Below are 17175 nucleotides of genomic sequence, written 5' to 3' on the forward strand. Positions count from 1 at the left end.
CTATATGACAACATACCAGTTGACACGACAAAGAAGATGGAAATTTGAACTCTGCATTCAACCTAAGAGGAAACAGACTCCAGAGTAGTTCTTCTACTGCATGTATGGGAAAAATAAGGGACACAAGTACATCCAGATAAGCCCAGACAGCAATGTGTTCTTCATCCTGATGCACTACGCCCTCACATTGAAAAATGTTGTCATTCTCTTCGATACTGGCACAGGAAATAAGCAAAGGCTGATCAACATCACTGACCTCTCAGAGGGACACAGCAGCATTGCACAGCACTCATGTGTCTCCACGTGTGCACTGAATGTGACACAAGCAGCACCTTCAAGGGACTCAGGAAGATCAAGCCCCAAGAAAACTCTTCCAGAAAACCCCAAAGTTTTCAGCTGTATTGTCTCGGTTGGAAGAAACGTCGGATGTGACAGAATACCTCATTGATGAGCCAGGTGTTCACTTGTGCCATATCTATGGTCGCGATTAAGTACGTAAGGTCAATGAACTGTGACACATCTGCGTAAAGGAGCTAAGTGCCAAAGAGAACCAATTCAACCTTTCAAACAATGTGGAACTGGGAGCACGACCACCATGGAGAAATCTGGAGCAGCACATGAGGTGGATGATGGTTAACTATCAGATTGGAAACTGGAAGAGGGCCCATATCGCTAAACCAGATATTCCAAATGTAACGGTTGGTCATAGATGGGAGTTGGGTGATGGTATGCTCGAGCCACCATGGTATGTAGGAATTGTTCTGCCACAACAGCTCATCGGTATCGTTGACGAACCACAAGATTCTGAAGATGTGGACTCGGATGACTCGGATGCAGAATTGCCAGATATCAGTTTGGTGGAGACAGCACTGACATTGATCAAGATATTCACCAGTGAATGAACTCTGTGCCCTTTCATTGTATTGAATACATTACCCAATATACCTTGCTTGGTGGTAGCTTCTTCATTTGTTCATGTGCATACATTCTGTCAGGCTAGTTTCACCCTTCATCATAGCTGTAATCTTTATGACCATATGTTATATCACAGAAGCATAAAATATAGAATTGGTACATGAGTTATTGATGTATTGAATCCCATGAATGTACGTGGCTTTGCCTTCTATTAACGAGTGCCATTTTTGAAATTGCCATAACTTTGTCAAGTCAAAAAATCATAGTTGTGGTATCAAATGTTAGGTACAGTCACGTGAAAAAGTAAGTACACCCCATGCAAAGTTTTGACTTTTTCAACATATTTCAACATACAGCTATTTGATCTTCATTTCAAGAATATTGATAGATAAAGGTGATATAATATAACAAATATCATGAAACATTTACATTTTGTATTCCATTGAATAATTTAAATAAACATAAATGCAAATTTCACATGTGGAAAAAGTCAGTACACCCTTGGCTCTTCTAATAGGTGGTATTGCACCCTTTGGCAGAAACAACCTCAAGTCGGCGTTTCTTATAACTCTCTACCAGTCTCTGACCGACTGGGAGAAATTTTTGCCCACTCCTCCATGCAGAATTCTTTCAGGTGTGTGATGTTTGAGGGGTTTCTTGCATGCACAGCTCGTTTCAAATCCCCCCACGTCTCCATGGGATTTAGATCCGGGCTTTGACTTGGCCATTCCAGAACCCTCCATTTCTTTCTTTTCAGCCATTCCTTGGTGGATTTACTGGTATGTTTAGGGTCATTGTCATGTTGCAAGGTCCACCTTCGGTTGAGCTTCAACTTTCCGACAGATGGCTTCACATTATCCTCAAGCACCCTCTGATACAATGAAGAATTCATAGTGGATTATATGATGGTGAGCTGCCCAGGCCCTGATGCAGCAAAGCTGCCCCAAACCATAATATTTCCACCACCATGCTTTACAGTTGGTATCAGGTTCTTGTGGTCAAATGCTGTCTTTGGTTTTTGCCAAACATGTGTTCTGGTACTGTGGCCAAATAGCTCTAACTTTGACTCATCCGTCCAGAGCACATTGTTCCAGAAGTGCTGGTCTTTGCCTAGGTGTTCATTGGCAAACTTTAGTCTTGCCCTGATGTTCTTTCTGGACAGCAAAGGTTTCCTCCTGGCACACCTCCCATGCAGATCAAATTTGTGCAGCCTCTTTCTAATGGTGGACTTGTGCACTTTGACATCAACAGTGGGAAGAGCTACCTGTAGGTCCCGTGATGACATTCTGGGGTTCTTCGAGACTTCTTTCAGCATCTTGCGGTCTGTTCTCGGGCTGAACTTGCTGGGGCGGCCTGGCCTGAACAAGTTGGCAGTTGTTTGGAATCTTCTCCACTTGTAGATGATCTTCTGGACAGTCGAATGATTGATTTCAAATTGTTTGGAGATCTTTTTAAATCCCTTCCCAGACTCGTAGGCATCTATAACCTTCTTTCTGAAGGCCTCAGAGAGCTCTTTTGATCTCAGCATGGTGACACCGCACACTTCAACAACAAAGAGCAAACCAAACTAAATGTCTGAGGTTTAAATAAGACAGGTTCCTCCAAGATCCTCTCCAACAATGTTCTAATCATTTGCACCTGAGCTGGTGCACCTGATTCTAATTTTAGGTATTTGAAGTAGTGATAAATGTAGGGGTGCACTTACTTTTTCCACTTGCGAAATTTGCATTTATGTTTATTTAAATTATACAATGGACTACAAAATGTAAATGTTTCATGATATTTGTTATATTATATCACCTTTATATCTCGATATTGTTGAAATGAAGATCAAATAGCTGTATGTTGAAATATGTTGAAAAAGTCAAAACTTTACATGGGGTGTATATGGACACGGTTTATATCAATATATGACTTGGATGAATAGTCTCACATATTCACTTCAAACAAAAGTAAATGGAGAAATTCGATCATTTTTTGTGGCGCACCAGATATGTACATGGGGTATGGGCATATGTAGTCAAATAACTCACATGAAATATTTCTGAAACATGATAATATTAATTTCAAAAGAACCAGCAGAAGCTAACTTCATTTGGTGCCTCATTTGTATGTATTACTGCTATAGTGACCGCACAAATTACCAAAGTATGAAACATGAAAATTGAGTGTGGCACGAATCGACCACGGTCGCGTTTTGAGGGTACCTCGAAATATTGATCAAAATTACAAGTTCATCCCAACTTATATGATGTTAACATTCGATGTCATGTTCAGGATACTCCATTGCATCAGAAAAAGTGTCAGAGGTTTGTGCGGAAGGGGTAGGGTACACCAGCAGCTATAGTAACTAGGCCATGGCCGAAGAAGGATCTGGGCTGAAACCATCTCTGAGTTGTTGGAGAAAAGGAAGGATTTCATATCAACTGCCATGATGGATTCCAGCCTGGTGTTGGCTTTGCAGTTAGGGTGCTGGCTTGGGATCCTAAGATCCTGAGTTTGAATCCCGGTCGATCATTGAATTAACGCCAGGGGGGTTGACTCAGCCTGTCATCCTTCCGAGGTCGGAAAATCGAGTTCCAGCTTGCTGGGATGAATGTGCTGGTGTGTACCCCGGTTTTGCATAGGTATACAGTACCCCTGCATGTCGTAAGAGGCGACTAAAGGGTCGGGTCAGGAAGGGCATCCGGCCATAAAAACATTCTCAACAAGCGTTACGCCTAGGTCCCCCGTCGGGAAGTGATGTGAGTTGACAAAGTGGAAGACGCAGAAAACATGCTATGATATGATATTTCGCTCACAAGGTTCAGGCATACATGGAGGCGGCCATCTTGGATTTTGACGTGGCGACCCAATTTTCAATAGCGTTCTTCCTTATGCATAGATACACCCACACACCAGATTCGAAGTTGGTACTTCGCTTATTTTACAAGATATTCCGCTCACAAGGTTCAGACATACACGGCATCAGACAAACACGGTGGCGGCCATCTTGGATTTTGACGTGGGTTGCACCCACACACCAAATTCGAATGCGGTCCTTCGCTTACGCACGGACGGACGGACACACACACACACACGGACGGAGGGGAAAACCATAGTCCCCCTTTCGCTCCGCGGTGCGACGGGGGACAAAAAGGGAACCATGATGATTGTCATGGGGCCCGCAAGGCTAACCGCCCGCTCTTGCAGGGGAAAAAAATTGCCATGATGGATTCCATGACCTTGATGATGATTGCAAGTAAGCTGATAGGTCTGTAGTTGAGGGGATTGCTTTTTGCACCTTTTATGTCATGGTTTTTTTTTTTTTTGAGTAAAGGCTAATGAAAGGGTTTTTCATACAACCTTCTCAGATGCCTCTCATATGAAAGGTATTGATAGGGGGGACTTTATATTTTACCAAAGAAAGTAGCCTGATGTCTTAACGGTTAGGGTGCTGGCTTGGGATCCTAGGATCCTGAGTTTGAATTCTGGTCGATCGTTTAATTAACGCCAGGGGGGTTGACAGCCTGTCATCCTTCCAAGGTAGGCAAATTGAGTACCAGCTCACTGGTAGTTGGGGCACTGCATCAGCAGCATAAGCTCACTGGTAGTTGGGGCAGTGCATCAGCAGCACAAACACACTTCCAGAAAAATGATGCAACCAGCAGCCATGGGCTGCATACAAAACAACAACAACCAAAGATCGTCTGGAATTGGGGTGGGCACATTTGTATTTCAGATCAGTCAATAAAAATTGAATGCAAATGTGTATCTTACCAATACATAAGAAATAAAAAATGTCAATTCGATTTAGAAACAAGCAGCCACTTTTAAAAGCTCCTTTAATGCAACAAAAAGATCATGGCAAGTGCAGGAACCACTTTTAAATTCAAACACCAACAAATGTTCTTGCAATGGACAACACACACTATGCCTCGTCCTGCAGGTGAAACATCAAAATGGCAGTTTCTAGCTGGGTCGGAATTCAGACCCATGCTACACCACTGTGCATGTCCCTCTGGGCTGTCTTGGTAGCCTCCCACTTATTTGTCACATCTAAAAACAGACCTTTCCCACCTTTTCATTCACGTTACTCTTGCTTCATTCAGAATCGACTCGTTCTAGATTTCCTTTCATTAGCATATGGTTTTCCTCAACTCTGATGTTTCACTGACATTCGCAAGCTGCTATAATTCTAGGATAATGCAAAAAAGGTTTTGAGAAACAAAAGTAAAACACACTAAGATAAAATGGGAGGGAGAAAGATTATGCTCAGCAACAGAGGTAAAAGACCTGGTCACTGGGAAAACGTGAATTTTTGCCATCCCTTCAGTGTATGGAGGGAATAAGACTCGTCAACCACATGACTATTTACCAGGACACTTTATGGCCGGCAGGATACAAAGCTAAAAGTCTTCGCCCCCCATTCTGTAAGGGTTGACGCACGCAGTTATGGCAGCAAGACCATTTGGCACCCTGGGGAGGAAAGTGTGAAAACCTCTGTGAAAAGACAGGATAGGATGGATGATAATCCTGGGGGATCAGATCAAGGTCTGCAATACTGAGTAAAATATAAAATCTACATGTATATGACACTTGTCAGCACAATCCCATCCCCACCTAAGAATAAAGGAAGCGACATGTTAGTTAAATTTTACACAATATTTTTGGAGTCATGTGGGGCAAGGTTAATCAGTGTGCCCCACACCCCCATCGTACAACCAGGGGTGGCCTTGTCTACGGGGCAACCTGAGCATCCGCGCTGGCGGTGGGGAGTTGGGGGAGGGGAGGGCAGTGGGGGTGATATACTACATGACCTACTGAAGAATCCATCAATTACATCATTCAGTGTATGGAATGAAAAATCTGATAGTTTTCATCAGCGATTGTATTTCAATTTTCTCTGATGGCAAAACCTTCCACCAACAACTGGTTATAGATGGGTACCTTTCCTTCACAAATGAGCGACTCCACTCCCGTTCTTAGGTTGTATTTTTTAAATGATGCCCACACGTTAACAAGTGATCGATCTAGCTAGCGCTATTTGTTTGTTGGTTGTAAAAAAAAAAAAAATCAAAAATGACACACAGATCATCAATCGACCTGATATTATTTGATGACCTACCTAGGCAAAGTTAGCCAGAAGCAAGGAAACAAAATTATCCAAGTGGGGCAGAAAAAAAGAAGAAGAAAAAAATATATAAGAAATGACAGCAATACCCCGTTTTACGCCATTTCGACCTACGTCAAATCCGACTTTACGCCACTTTTCTGGAGTAAATTTCAGTTCAGCGAATGTCATTATGTGCGACTTTACGTCACTCCTACATCATAATAGGAGGACATGAAAAAGATTATTTTTCCTTGAAAACATATTTAAAATAAATAAAATAGTACATAAATTAACAATAAAAGAAGCACGTTAAAAATATTTTTAAAATGTATGTACAGTATACTGTACGTACGCGTAGCTACTGGTTCTCATTCAAAACAAAGGCGAGGCCATATGCATTTTGTCCTGTGCTGCGGTCGCGTGCTTGCTTTGCCTTTCGCTGGTATTTTTGTGATTATTCCTTTACTGTGTAAAGGTTCCTTTACTGTGTAAAACAACCAACGTAACTTGGCAACGGCGAAACATGACGACGATGCCGGCTCGGACGACCGTCCGTGGCAGACGTCACGTCACGTCACCGTGCAGAGTGTGCAATGTCCGCGACGAGGTCAGGCCCCATGGCCCATGGCCCATGTGAAACGAACGACCGTGTCATGCCTTGAGCCAGGGTGCCTCGTCGGGCACCTCGCCGGTGTCCGGCGTCGACGAACCGATCGACGTGTGCATGTGCACATGTGCATGGATTTGCAAATGCCTGCCTGTACGTCGTCGTTTCTGCGTATATCGCATCGTCCAAAAAAAAGATGCACGCAACTTCGGCCGCTCGAGAAAAGACGGGGCACGCCTACGACTCGGAGGCGAGCGTCGATCCCCGGGACGGCCGGGTTCACGGAACCCTGAGCTCGTTCGTTCGTAACAGACGATACGACACGACCACCGGTGAAACTGCTCGGACACGTTGGGTAAAGCACGCCGTGGTGAAGCGGGCCGCGGAGCCACTCGGCACACAAGCCCGCTCACGGTCGACACGTCCGCGCCGGTCACCCGGTTCGAGGAGAAGACCCGACCGGGGAGCGGCAAAGATTCAGGGCGAAGCCGCAGCCTCCTCCAGTTATTTACTCTAGTTTTACGGTGTTTGTCTTAATTTTAAGGCATTTTTCAGACATTATGCCCGGTTTACGTCAAAAACCGAGTTACGTCACGGCTTATGGAACCAATTAATGACATAGGCCGGGGTATTGCTGTACATCAAAGTTTACAAAAAGTTACTAATTTCTTCAAAAGTAAAACGGAGAATTAAACAGCAGCGGTTACGTTAGAGCGAGCAGATAAAAACATTTCTACTTTACTAGCATCATTTTTTCAGAGCTGCAGTGCCTTCAGAAAGTTTCACACCCCTTGACTTTTTTACATTTTGTTGTGTTACAGCCTGAATTTAAAAAGGATTATATTGAGATTTTTTTTGTCACCAATCTAAACATAATACACCCATAATGATAGTGAAAACATGTTTTTAGAAATTGTTTCAAACTTATTCAAAATGGAATACAGAAATATCCAATTTGTATAAGTATGTAGTCAAAACTTCGCAGAAGCACCTTTGGCAGTGATTACATCTTTGAGCCTTCTCGGGTATGTCGGTATGGGAGATTTCTATGATTATTGGGGTCGGTGAGTTATGCAAGTGGTTAAATTGTACGTCAATGTAAACTTTGTTCTTAAAGCATGTAAGAATGTGGGAAAACAAGTTTTGACCCATTGTTAAAGACAGAATGTGCTATACTGTGCAGTTTGAGCAAGGCCTTGGAACCGAAGTGATAAGAGAACATCTGTAAATAGTTTTCTTACCCATAAATGGCGAACACGAGGCCGAGTGTTTACTCAAGCCCAGTAGTCAGGGCCCTTAGGGATATTTTGGGGCCGTTTGGTTCAAATTCTTCCAAAAGCACCAAATTTGGCCCAGATGTTGCCCATGCCATACTCTTTCGATTTTTGACGGGCGCCAAGACGGGCGCCCCCCCCCCCCCGGGGGCCCCATATTGGCGAAATACTAAATGGCCGCCACCCGGATTAGAGGAAAATCAGTTAAATAACCAAAAGGGTTGGAATCATGTATGATACCACTTTTCAGGGGTGTTCGAGGTCGAGGAATCCAATTATGATGTTATTTTGATGATTCGAGGTCAAGGTCAACCCTCAAGGTCATCTTAAAGGTCATTTTTGAGTCAAACATGTCGGTTTTTGAGTTTTTTGTCAAGATTTACGTGAGGTTCACCATTTTATGTTTCTGGGTTGGGTAATCGAACTCTGACCTTATTTTTGACAATTAGAGGAAATATTTACATGTCTATTTCCTAATTTTCAGGCATATGCAGTTCATCAGTCTAATTACAAAGGTACGGATTTTGATGTTTTATGAACTGTATGCCATATCCTTGTGTTGAATTTTTGTGCGATCATGATCCGGGTTCATGTATACATGATTGTATACGTCATAAATATGACGTCATAGGTCATGTGACCTGGTGGCCATATTGGATTTTATGAAAACCTTAAAAATGGATCCCTGCCTTCATTTTTCGATCGATTCATTTTGAACTTTGACCACTTATAGTACGCCATGTGATTGGATGCATATCCTAATTATGACGTCATAGGTCAGGTGACATGACGGGATGGACCGGTATTGTCCCCGGATCATACCGCCCTTGGCGCCCGTCAAAAATCGAAAGAGTATGGCATGGGCAACATCTGCGCCAAATTTGATGCTTTTGAAAGAATTTGAACCAAAATATCCCTAAGGGCCCTGACTACAGGGTGGATGCATTAATCAGGGAGTGAGATTGTGTAGGTCAGAGAAGGTTGACATTAGCGGATAAGACCATTAATCTCTTCTCCTTTGCCTCCGATAGTGACCTACGGTATGCTTTTAGTGGCTTCATAATAAGAACCAGATGGGCTTTTGGTGCCAGGAAGACGGAGTCGCCGAGTTCTGTGTTGATCTTTGAATTCCAATCTCACCACATCAAAGTGGCCAAGGTCTACTTAAGGACCATGCTCCGAGAGCAGAAGGACTCATCAGAAGAGGGAGGACGAGAGGGGAGAAGATTTCTTCAACCAAGCGACGTGTCATATCTTGGTTATATTTTGTGTAACAAGTTCCCTCTAACTTAGGAATAAAACCTTGGTTCGGATAGACGAGTCTGAGCTCCTTGAATCTGAGTCTCATCTTGAGTTATTTCCTTTAGGGTTCAGTAAAAGTTCCCTGACAGTTGGTAGCCCATACCAGGATCAACTGTGAAGTTCGACAAGAAGACCATTCCAGGTCCAAGGTGAGCGTGCCTCTTGTTGATCTTTACAGAACGATTTAAGAACCTGCTTAGTTATTGTTTAAATGTGGTCGGTGGGCGAATCCACAAGGCATGTATGGAGATGCAGAAAGCCCTGGAAGATACAGATATATACACAGTTCAGAAATGGTGCCATGAATTTTTTGTTTCGTTTTTTCATTTCGTTTTTTTTCGTTTCGTTTTTGTGTTTTTTTTTTCACAAAGATCCACTATAAGACTTTTTGTCTTTAGAAACAGGTGATGTGCTCTTGTGTTTTTCATGTAGATCCACTGACTGGTGTGTTGTGGAAAACCATTCAGGTCCGCACAACTTTAGTCCAACGGTTTGGTTTAATTGCATTTAGATCATCAGATCATTCCTGTAAGTAGAAATACACAATAAGCATACGATGCGACATCTCATAAAGCCATTCATATCAGTCAATGCAAGCAAGCTAGATATTCTATAAAGGCGTACCATTAACGAGGCTACCGATGTAACATGTCACAAGGGAGAAGTCTCGGAGCACTGACACAGCAACGGGTCTTATAGTCACGCCCCTAGTGGGGACAACAATGACAGCGAGCAGCGAGCATCCCCACCCGGGTTCAGTACGGATACAATTTCACTACATTCACCCCCCGTCAGAATTATACGGCCGCGTGGCGAAAAGCGAGTGAGCGTCAGCATGGGCGCGGAGTATCAGTCGGCCCAACCGTAGCGGGCCGGGCGGCGAATTTCTCTGCCAGCACGCGTTCGAAATTCCCCGGGTACGGCGTCACGTAACCCAGTATCCCCGGTGTCAGAGGCGTCAACAGGGTCGGGTGACGAAGGGGGTAACGCCAAGTCGTCGGACCCGGGCAGTCTCGACGGGGGGAGGGTCGGTGGACTATCGGCGATGGGAGCGTCGGGAGAGGTCATAGTCTCATAGATGGGTTCGACCGGTTCGTCCGATTCCCTACTAAGGTCGTCGACCCCGCAAGGGGCAAGATGACGAACGGAGACAGTAGTCTCACGACCATCAGACGTCATCACACGAGCATGCTCAGGATTAGCCTGGAGAATCTGCACTTTGTCCACAAGGGGGTCGTACTTGCTCGCGCGAACTGCCCGTTTAAGGTAGGCCGGCCCGGGCCCAGCGAGCCAACTGGGCAAAGACCGTATACACCCCGAGCTCCTGGGGTGGTGGAAAAGACGCTCGTGGGGAGTTTGGTTAGTTGCCGTACTCAGGAGTGCCCGGATTGAGTTCAACGCCGCAGGTAGCGACCAAGCCCATTTATCGAGGCCCCGGCCGTGGGTCCGGAGATGGAGCATGACGGCCCTCCAGATAATCCCGTTGAAGCGTTCGATCTGCCCATTAGCCTGGGGTCTATACGGCGTGGTGTAACTAGACGCAACGTTGTTTTGGAGCAGATAGCCGCGCACCTCCTGAGACAAGAAGACTGCACCCCGGTCGGTATGGACATAGGCCGGGTAACCGAACATTGAGAACAAGTTCTGTAAGCAACGCATCACCGTGGCAGCAGTCATGTCCGCGCACATATAAGCAAAGGGGAATCGTGAGTACTCATCAACGATAGTGAGCAGATAGCGAGAGCCGCTCGACACCGGCAAAGGGCCCTTGAAATCCATCGCCAAGCGTTCCCACGGGCGTGTAGCCTTCACCAGAGTCCCCATAGGGGGGTTATAGAAACGCGGTTTGATTTCCGCGCAGATAGCGCAGTCGCGACAGATACGGCGGATATCGTCAATCGAGTAAGGGAGATTCCCACTCCGCACGAAATGAGCGAAACGCGTTACGCCGGGATGGCCCGCAGTAGCATGCAGCACCCGTAGGCCCTCCAACGAGGTGATACCAGCACATGTAGTGGGGCGCGATAAGGCATCGGCGGCCTGGTTATCCTTCCCTGGGCGATATTTGATGGTGTAACAGAAGTCGGCGAGTTCGATACGCCAGCGAGTGATTTTCTCGTTCTTAATGCGCTGGGCGTGTAAGGTGTCGTACATGAACGCAACGCTTTGCTGGTCCGTGATGATTTGGAAGCTCCGCCCGAGTAGGTACGGGCGCCATCGCCGAATAGACTCGACGATCGCATACGCTTCCTTTTCAACGGACGAGTGCCGCCGCTCAGCGGAGGTAAGAGTCCGTGAAAAGAAAGCCACGGGACGTCCCCCTTGGGAGAGGGTCGCCGCGATGGCCTGATCCGAGGCGTCACTTTCGAGGACGAACGAGCCGCTCTCGTCGATGGTTGCTACGGCGGCTCGGGCGATGTCGGTCTTAAGACCTTCAAAGGCCGTCAATGCGGCCGAACTCAGGGGAAAAGTGTCGCAGGCCACAAGGGGGCGAAGTTTCGCGGAGAAATTTTGCACCCATTTGGAGTAATGGGCGAACAGCCCAAGGGCGCGTTTCAGGGACGCCCGATCGCAGGGAGGGGCCATGTCGAGCAAAGGTCGCAGACGTTCCTTATCCGGAGAGACAGAGCCATGGGTCACGGTGTACCCCAGAAGATCTATGGTGCGTAGGGAGTATCGGCACTTATCCTCGTTCATAGTTAAGTGATACCGTTGCGCGACCTCAAGGAAGCGCTTCAGATTAGCGTCATGGTGCCCTTGGTCATATCCACAAACCGTAAGGTTATCGAGGTAGACGAAAACATCGGTTAAGTGCTCCCGCGCAACGAGGTCATCCATGGCCCTCTGGAAACAAGCGACCCCGTTCGTCACCCCAAAGGGCAATCGTGTGAATTGGTACAACCGCTGCCCCGACTCGAAAGCGGTATAGATACGATCCGCCCTAGAGATAGGGATCTGGTGGTACGCACTACGGAGATCGAGAGTACTATAGACCGAATACTGGGACACCTGTTGCACTAGCGCGTCCATCCCCGGAAGGGGGTAGGCATCCAGCTGTGTAAAGCGGTTAATCGTTTGGGAATAGTCGATCACCATGCGTTTGCGATGGGCCTCACTGCGCACCACTAAGACCTGGGCACGCCACGGCGACCTACTAGGTTCTATGATGCCGTCTTTCAAGAGCTGAGTCGTTTCGTCCGCAATGAATTGCATGTCCGCGCGAGAGTAGCGTCTCGATTTTACCGCGACAGGGGTACAGTCGGAGGTTAGATTGGGGAACAGTGAAAGCGGACGGACGTCCATTTGCGCTAGGGCGCACACCGTTAGCGCGTCGTCCGCCCCCACAACAAGAGTGTCAGGCCCACCGAACTCCATTACCAGACGTCCATGCAGCTTAAGAAAATCGTGTCCTAGCAGAATATCAGCACATAATGCGGGTAAAACCATAAGGTGTACATCAGGGAAAACCCGTCCCTTTAGCACTAGTTTCAATCGGCATTCCCCTTTTGTGCTAAGCCGGAGTCCCTGGGAAGCCATGAAGATCCGTCTCGTAGACCGCCCGATCCGCCATCCATGCCTGAGCACAAGTCGCTGGTCGATAAAACTATCCGTAGATCCGGTGTCCACCAAGGCCTGAACACAATGGCCCTCAACCATAAGGGGAATAAGGGCTTGAGCCAGGCCAGACGAGGCAGCTGGGAGCGGGACTGAGCCCCCCGAATGGGTCGGACCAGCCTCGCGGGTGGATCCTACACCAGCAGCAGTTTTGCGATCGTGGCCGGAGTCTGCGTTGACCATGGGGAATCCATTATCGTCATCAGAGGGCTTTCCCCAGCATTCCGGTGTTTCGCGATTCAAAATCCGATGAGAAAAGGCCTCCGTAGTATTTGGCATCGCCTTTTGACACTCCTGGCAGATAAAGGCTTCCGTTGTAGCCGAAATCGCCTTTTTCGTTTGGTCGCTTTGACAAAAGGCTTCCGTAGTATTCGAAATCGCCTTTTTCGTTTGGTCGCTTTGACAAAAGGCTTCCGTAGTAGATTTCGAAATCGCCTTTTTCGTTTGGTCGCTTTGACAAAAGGCTTCCGTAGTATTCGAAAGCTGTTTCTTCCCTTGCGTGGCTCGAGGTTTGGCCAAGGACGCGGCCTTTGTCCCCGATGGAGAATGAGACGGTGGTGGCTGTCCGGTGGCGCCAGTCAAGGTTGTCTGCGCGCCCAGCGGGCCGCAGAGAGGGGCCCTCCCCTTCGAAGTCGGGTAAGGCGCTGGGCTCGTGGGTTCTGCTACAAGCCCGTTCAAGGTTGCCGCGCCTGCGCGACCGCGGCTGCGCGAGTCGAAGGGCCGCGAGCCGCGTGCCGATTTCTTGCACACTTTCGCGTAATGTCCCTTTAGCGAGCACAAATGGCAAATAGCGTCACGTGCCGGACACACGACTCGGGCATGACGAGGCCCTCCACAAAAAAAACATGCGGCCCCGCGCAAGGCCTTGGGTCTGCTGGTCGTAACGGCAGCTGTCAGGGTAGGGTCATCCTCCGGAGCATCCCGGAGTTCAGCAGGCGGATCCACGTCCTCGTCAGTGGTACTCTCCGGCCGGGCGTGTAGTGAGGTGCCCGCCAAAAGGCGCGTGCGATCATAGGCGTTCGATTGCATCCGCGCTTCGGTATACACCGTCGCTTGCTCAACCGCCGTAGCGAAGGTCAGGTCGGTCTTCTCCAAGAGTTTGAGACGTAGTTCCTGGGAGGAGACCCCTGCTATGAAGGCATCTAAAAGTCGATCATCTTTAGCCTGCTCGGGAGTCCGTGGCTCCTTGGCGCTGTCCAGCATGAGCTGCCGGAGCTCCTGGGCGTAATGATCCATAGGCTCGTTGGGCTGCTGCCGCCGCGTCTGCAGCAAATAACGCGCATACACAGGGCTTTTTTCTTTTATATAAAGCCGCTTGAGCTCCGCGATGGTAAGATCATACGTCGTGCATTGAGCGACCGCGTGGTAGACCCGGTAGTCGATTTTTGAGTGTAATATTGCCAGCTTCGCGGCAGGCGTCGGAGCGGTCTCAGGCTCATCAAAGAGATGCTCCAGTTGTCGGAGCCAGTGCTTGAGTTGCAAGCCTCCGTCCGTGGCTTGTGGGTCGGCGCTGAAAATGGACACCGTCAACGTCTTGTTGCCAGCCATGTCAGCAGATCTTAAATGCAATTAAGTGTTGTGGAAAACCATTCAGGTCCGCACAACTTTAGTCCAACGGTTTGGTTTAATTGCATTTAGATCATCAGATCATTCCTGTAAGTAGAAATACACAATAAGCATACGATGCGACATCTCATAAAGCCATTCATATCAGTCAATGCAAGCAAGCTAGATATTCTATAAAGGCGTACCATTAACGAGGCTACCGATGTAACATGTCACAAGGGAGAAGTCTCGGAGCACTGACACAGCAACGGGTCTTATAGTCACGCCCCTAGTGGGGACAACAATGACAGCGAGCAGCGAGCATCCCCACCCGGGTTCAGTACGGATACAATTTCACTACATGGTGTACTACTGTATAATTATGTAAATAATGGTCGACCTGATGTGTGAATATATATATTGTTACTGTCGCGGTTAAGATGTTATATTGACCGAGCGGTGGTGTATTACCGCGACCTAACACTAACAGTTCCCCCGATTCTTCCCCAACTCACCCGATTCACCCCAAACTTTGGCCGTATCGCACCGCAGCTGCCCAATCTGGAAAACTCTAAAACGACCGAATGCAAAGAGGAAAAGGAATAAGACGAGAAGACGGACAGAAGAGTAATTGGATTTATTATACACACAAGCAAAAAGAAAGCAGTCACGTTTATTTACAGACGAGATTAGATACACAGTGCAACGCTAGCAGAACTACAGTCTTAATTAACCCAGGGACAGAACAAACAAAAGACAGACTCACATACGCAAATGGATGGAAATTGCAGGCAGGAATGACAGGAGGTGGGTGGCTGGAGGAAGGCCCGGAGCTGGCTGGAGTTTGATCCCGCACGGGATGTCGGGCTGGACCTCGACGGCCGCCGATGCCACCGATCCTGTCGTGTGCGCGGGGTAGCGGGTCGGAGCTGCTTGGTGGAGCCAAGCCAACGCTGCTGGTGGGGGGTCTGGCGTGACGGGTTCTCTCGCGTGACGGGTTCTCTCTCTTACTAACTCCAGGACTCTTTGTAAGTCCAACTCTTCCTCACCACCGACAACTCAACGCAACCCCTCCACTCTACGCAAACACTGACCACCACTGACGACCAACCCAGCTCTGACCAAAAAAACCACACACTCCGCTCTTGTCGTAGCTCATCCCGTCAAAGCTCATCTCTCCTGGGGGCGTCTCTCATGGGTTATATATAGCCCCACCCTTGAACCTTTGCGAACCTCCCCGATCGCTCTTCCTCCGCCCTCTCAAACCAAACCCCTCGTGCTCGGTTGGTTGTTCGGGGCTGGCTCACTCCTCCCCTCTATGACGAGGTGGAGACACGCCTTTCTTCCCCAACCCTGCCTCGTGGTCAATGGCGGATGAAGGGAAAACCGCCCAACATGCAGTTGGCAATGCAAATTGCAATTGACGAAAAGGGGTGAATGGAAGTGTTGGGAGTGGGAATGAAGGGAATCTATCTCTTTCACTGGTGCAATGGAGTATTTCAATTAATGGGAGACACAGCCTTACCCTAAAAACACATAATAAGATATAACTATTGAACAGGGGTATTCTATGATTGGCTGTGGTGTGGATGCTTTATGGACTAATTATGGGATGCCCTTTGACCTTTACACAGCTCCGGAGGCAGGAGGCGCAGAATAAACAATAATAATAATTCACACAATCAAAAAAAATATACAGTCCTCATATCCGCAACAATATATATATATATATATATATATATATATATACATATATATATATATATATATATATATTAGGGTGCATCAAACGCCCCATGATTTTCAAAAAGTTGTTGTATTTTAATGTCTATTCCCTCAAATGTTACACTTGTTGGTAGAAGTATGTATGCAAAAAATAGATGAAATCAGAGGTGGTCCTGGGTGGCCACCGGCCACTTTTATATATTTAGGGCCATTTAGGGCCACAGCTAAACTACTTTACAAGATAATGTAAAATTAACTACAAGATAATGTAAAATTAACCATTATACCTATATACAAAAGTAAAGTCCTACTTTTACTAAATGCCTAATATCAAACAGTTAAAACAACCTTACATGTCAATGTAAAATTAACCAAAATCGTTCTTCATATTACAAAGTTGTAGTACAGTGTTGTAGTATTGTACTTTCATTGATTAAAAGTTTGAAAATGTATTAAGCACAACGCCAATGTCACTACTCCAACTTTGCTCGTTTCTGCAAATTTGGCCTCGCTTTGCGGTCACATTCAACCACTTGAAGAAGATTTTGGAAGTGGTCTTCTCTTCTTGCAGTTGAGACAAAATCAGTTGCGAGCTTTACTGCTCTCTCCGCAGGGTCATTCACAACATTAAGCCCATCCACAATGGACTTGGCTGCCTTGAAGTGCTCATTGTTCTGCCAAGTGTCAACATCCTCTGTTAGGAAGGTCATATCTAGGTGAAGAAGGTTTACTGTAAACCACGAGTCCTCGTTCACAAGATCAGCCAGGGTTGTCGCTTCTGTAATTTTTGGAAATGACGGTTTGCCATATCCAGAACCGTAGCGGTGTTTTGGAGTGCTTGGCATTTCATCTGGTTGTATGGCCAGTAACACATCTGCAAGGGCACGACGATCCTTTTGAGGAATTGCATTGCTGAACAGTGCCAAAACAACCAGTTCTGGGGTTAAATACCACAAATGTCTATCAAAGGCTTTCACAGCGCTGACTGAAATGGTTGAGTTGACAGCTTTATAGTTGAGCAGAGTCTTGTAAAAGCACAAATCAAACCATGGGGCATTTGAAGCAGACTGACATATGAGCCACCAATCACAATAAAT

At 46.9% G+C, this 17175-nt stretch overlaps 3 protein-coding genes across 3 annotated transcripts in view; all 3 read right to left on the minus strand.

Moving 5' to 3' along the window:
- The window catches only part of LOC137432990 (chitotriosidase-1), a 337722-nt gene that overhangs the window by 5408 nt on the left and 315139 nt on the right, over positions 1-17175 (minus strand). The gene's annotated exons all lie outside the window — the stretch shown is intronic.
- The window catches only part of LOC137432182 (gametocyte-specific factor 1-like), a 107056-nt gene continuing 94603 nt past the window's right edge, over positions 4723-17175 (minus strand). Inside the window, exon 8 of the mRNA XM_068123886.2 lies at positions 4723-5373. Coding sequence (XP_067979987.2) covers positions 5304-5373 — 70 coding nt within the window. The 3' untranslated portion in view covers positions 4723-5303. The remainder of the gene's footprint in view (positions 5374-17175) is intronic.
- Positions 5477-14607, minus strand: LOC144893201 (uncharacterized). The gene is made up of 3 exons (XM_078782845.1): positions 14560-14607; positions 13099-14461; positions 5477-5517 (listed from the first exon to the last, which is right to left on the minus strand). The coding sequence occupies exons 2-3, from the start codon at positions 14354-14356 to the stop codon at positions 5477-5479; spliced, it is 1299 nt and encodes a 432-aa protein (XP_078638971.1). The 5' UTR covers positions 14357-14461; positions 14560-14607.

This window comes from Myxine glutinosa, chromosome 8 (genome assembly GCF_964187855.1).
Source record: "Myxine glutinosa chromosome 8, kmMyxGlut1.1, whole genome shotgun sequence".
Classification (NCBI taxonomy): domain Eukaryota; kingdom Metazoa; phylum Chordata; class Myxini; order Myxiniformes; family Myxinidae; genus Myxine; species Myxine glutinosa.

Coding starts and splice junctions, on each gene's coding strand:
- LOC144893201 (XM_078782845.1), bottom strand. CDS start 14,356: ATGGCTGGCAACAAGACGTTGACGGTGTCCATTTTCAGCGCCGACCCA. Junction 5,518..13,098: donor AGCCTTTATCTGCCAGGAGT/GTCAAAAGGCGA, acceptor CTTTATTCTTAG/GTGGGGATGGGATTGTGCTG.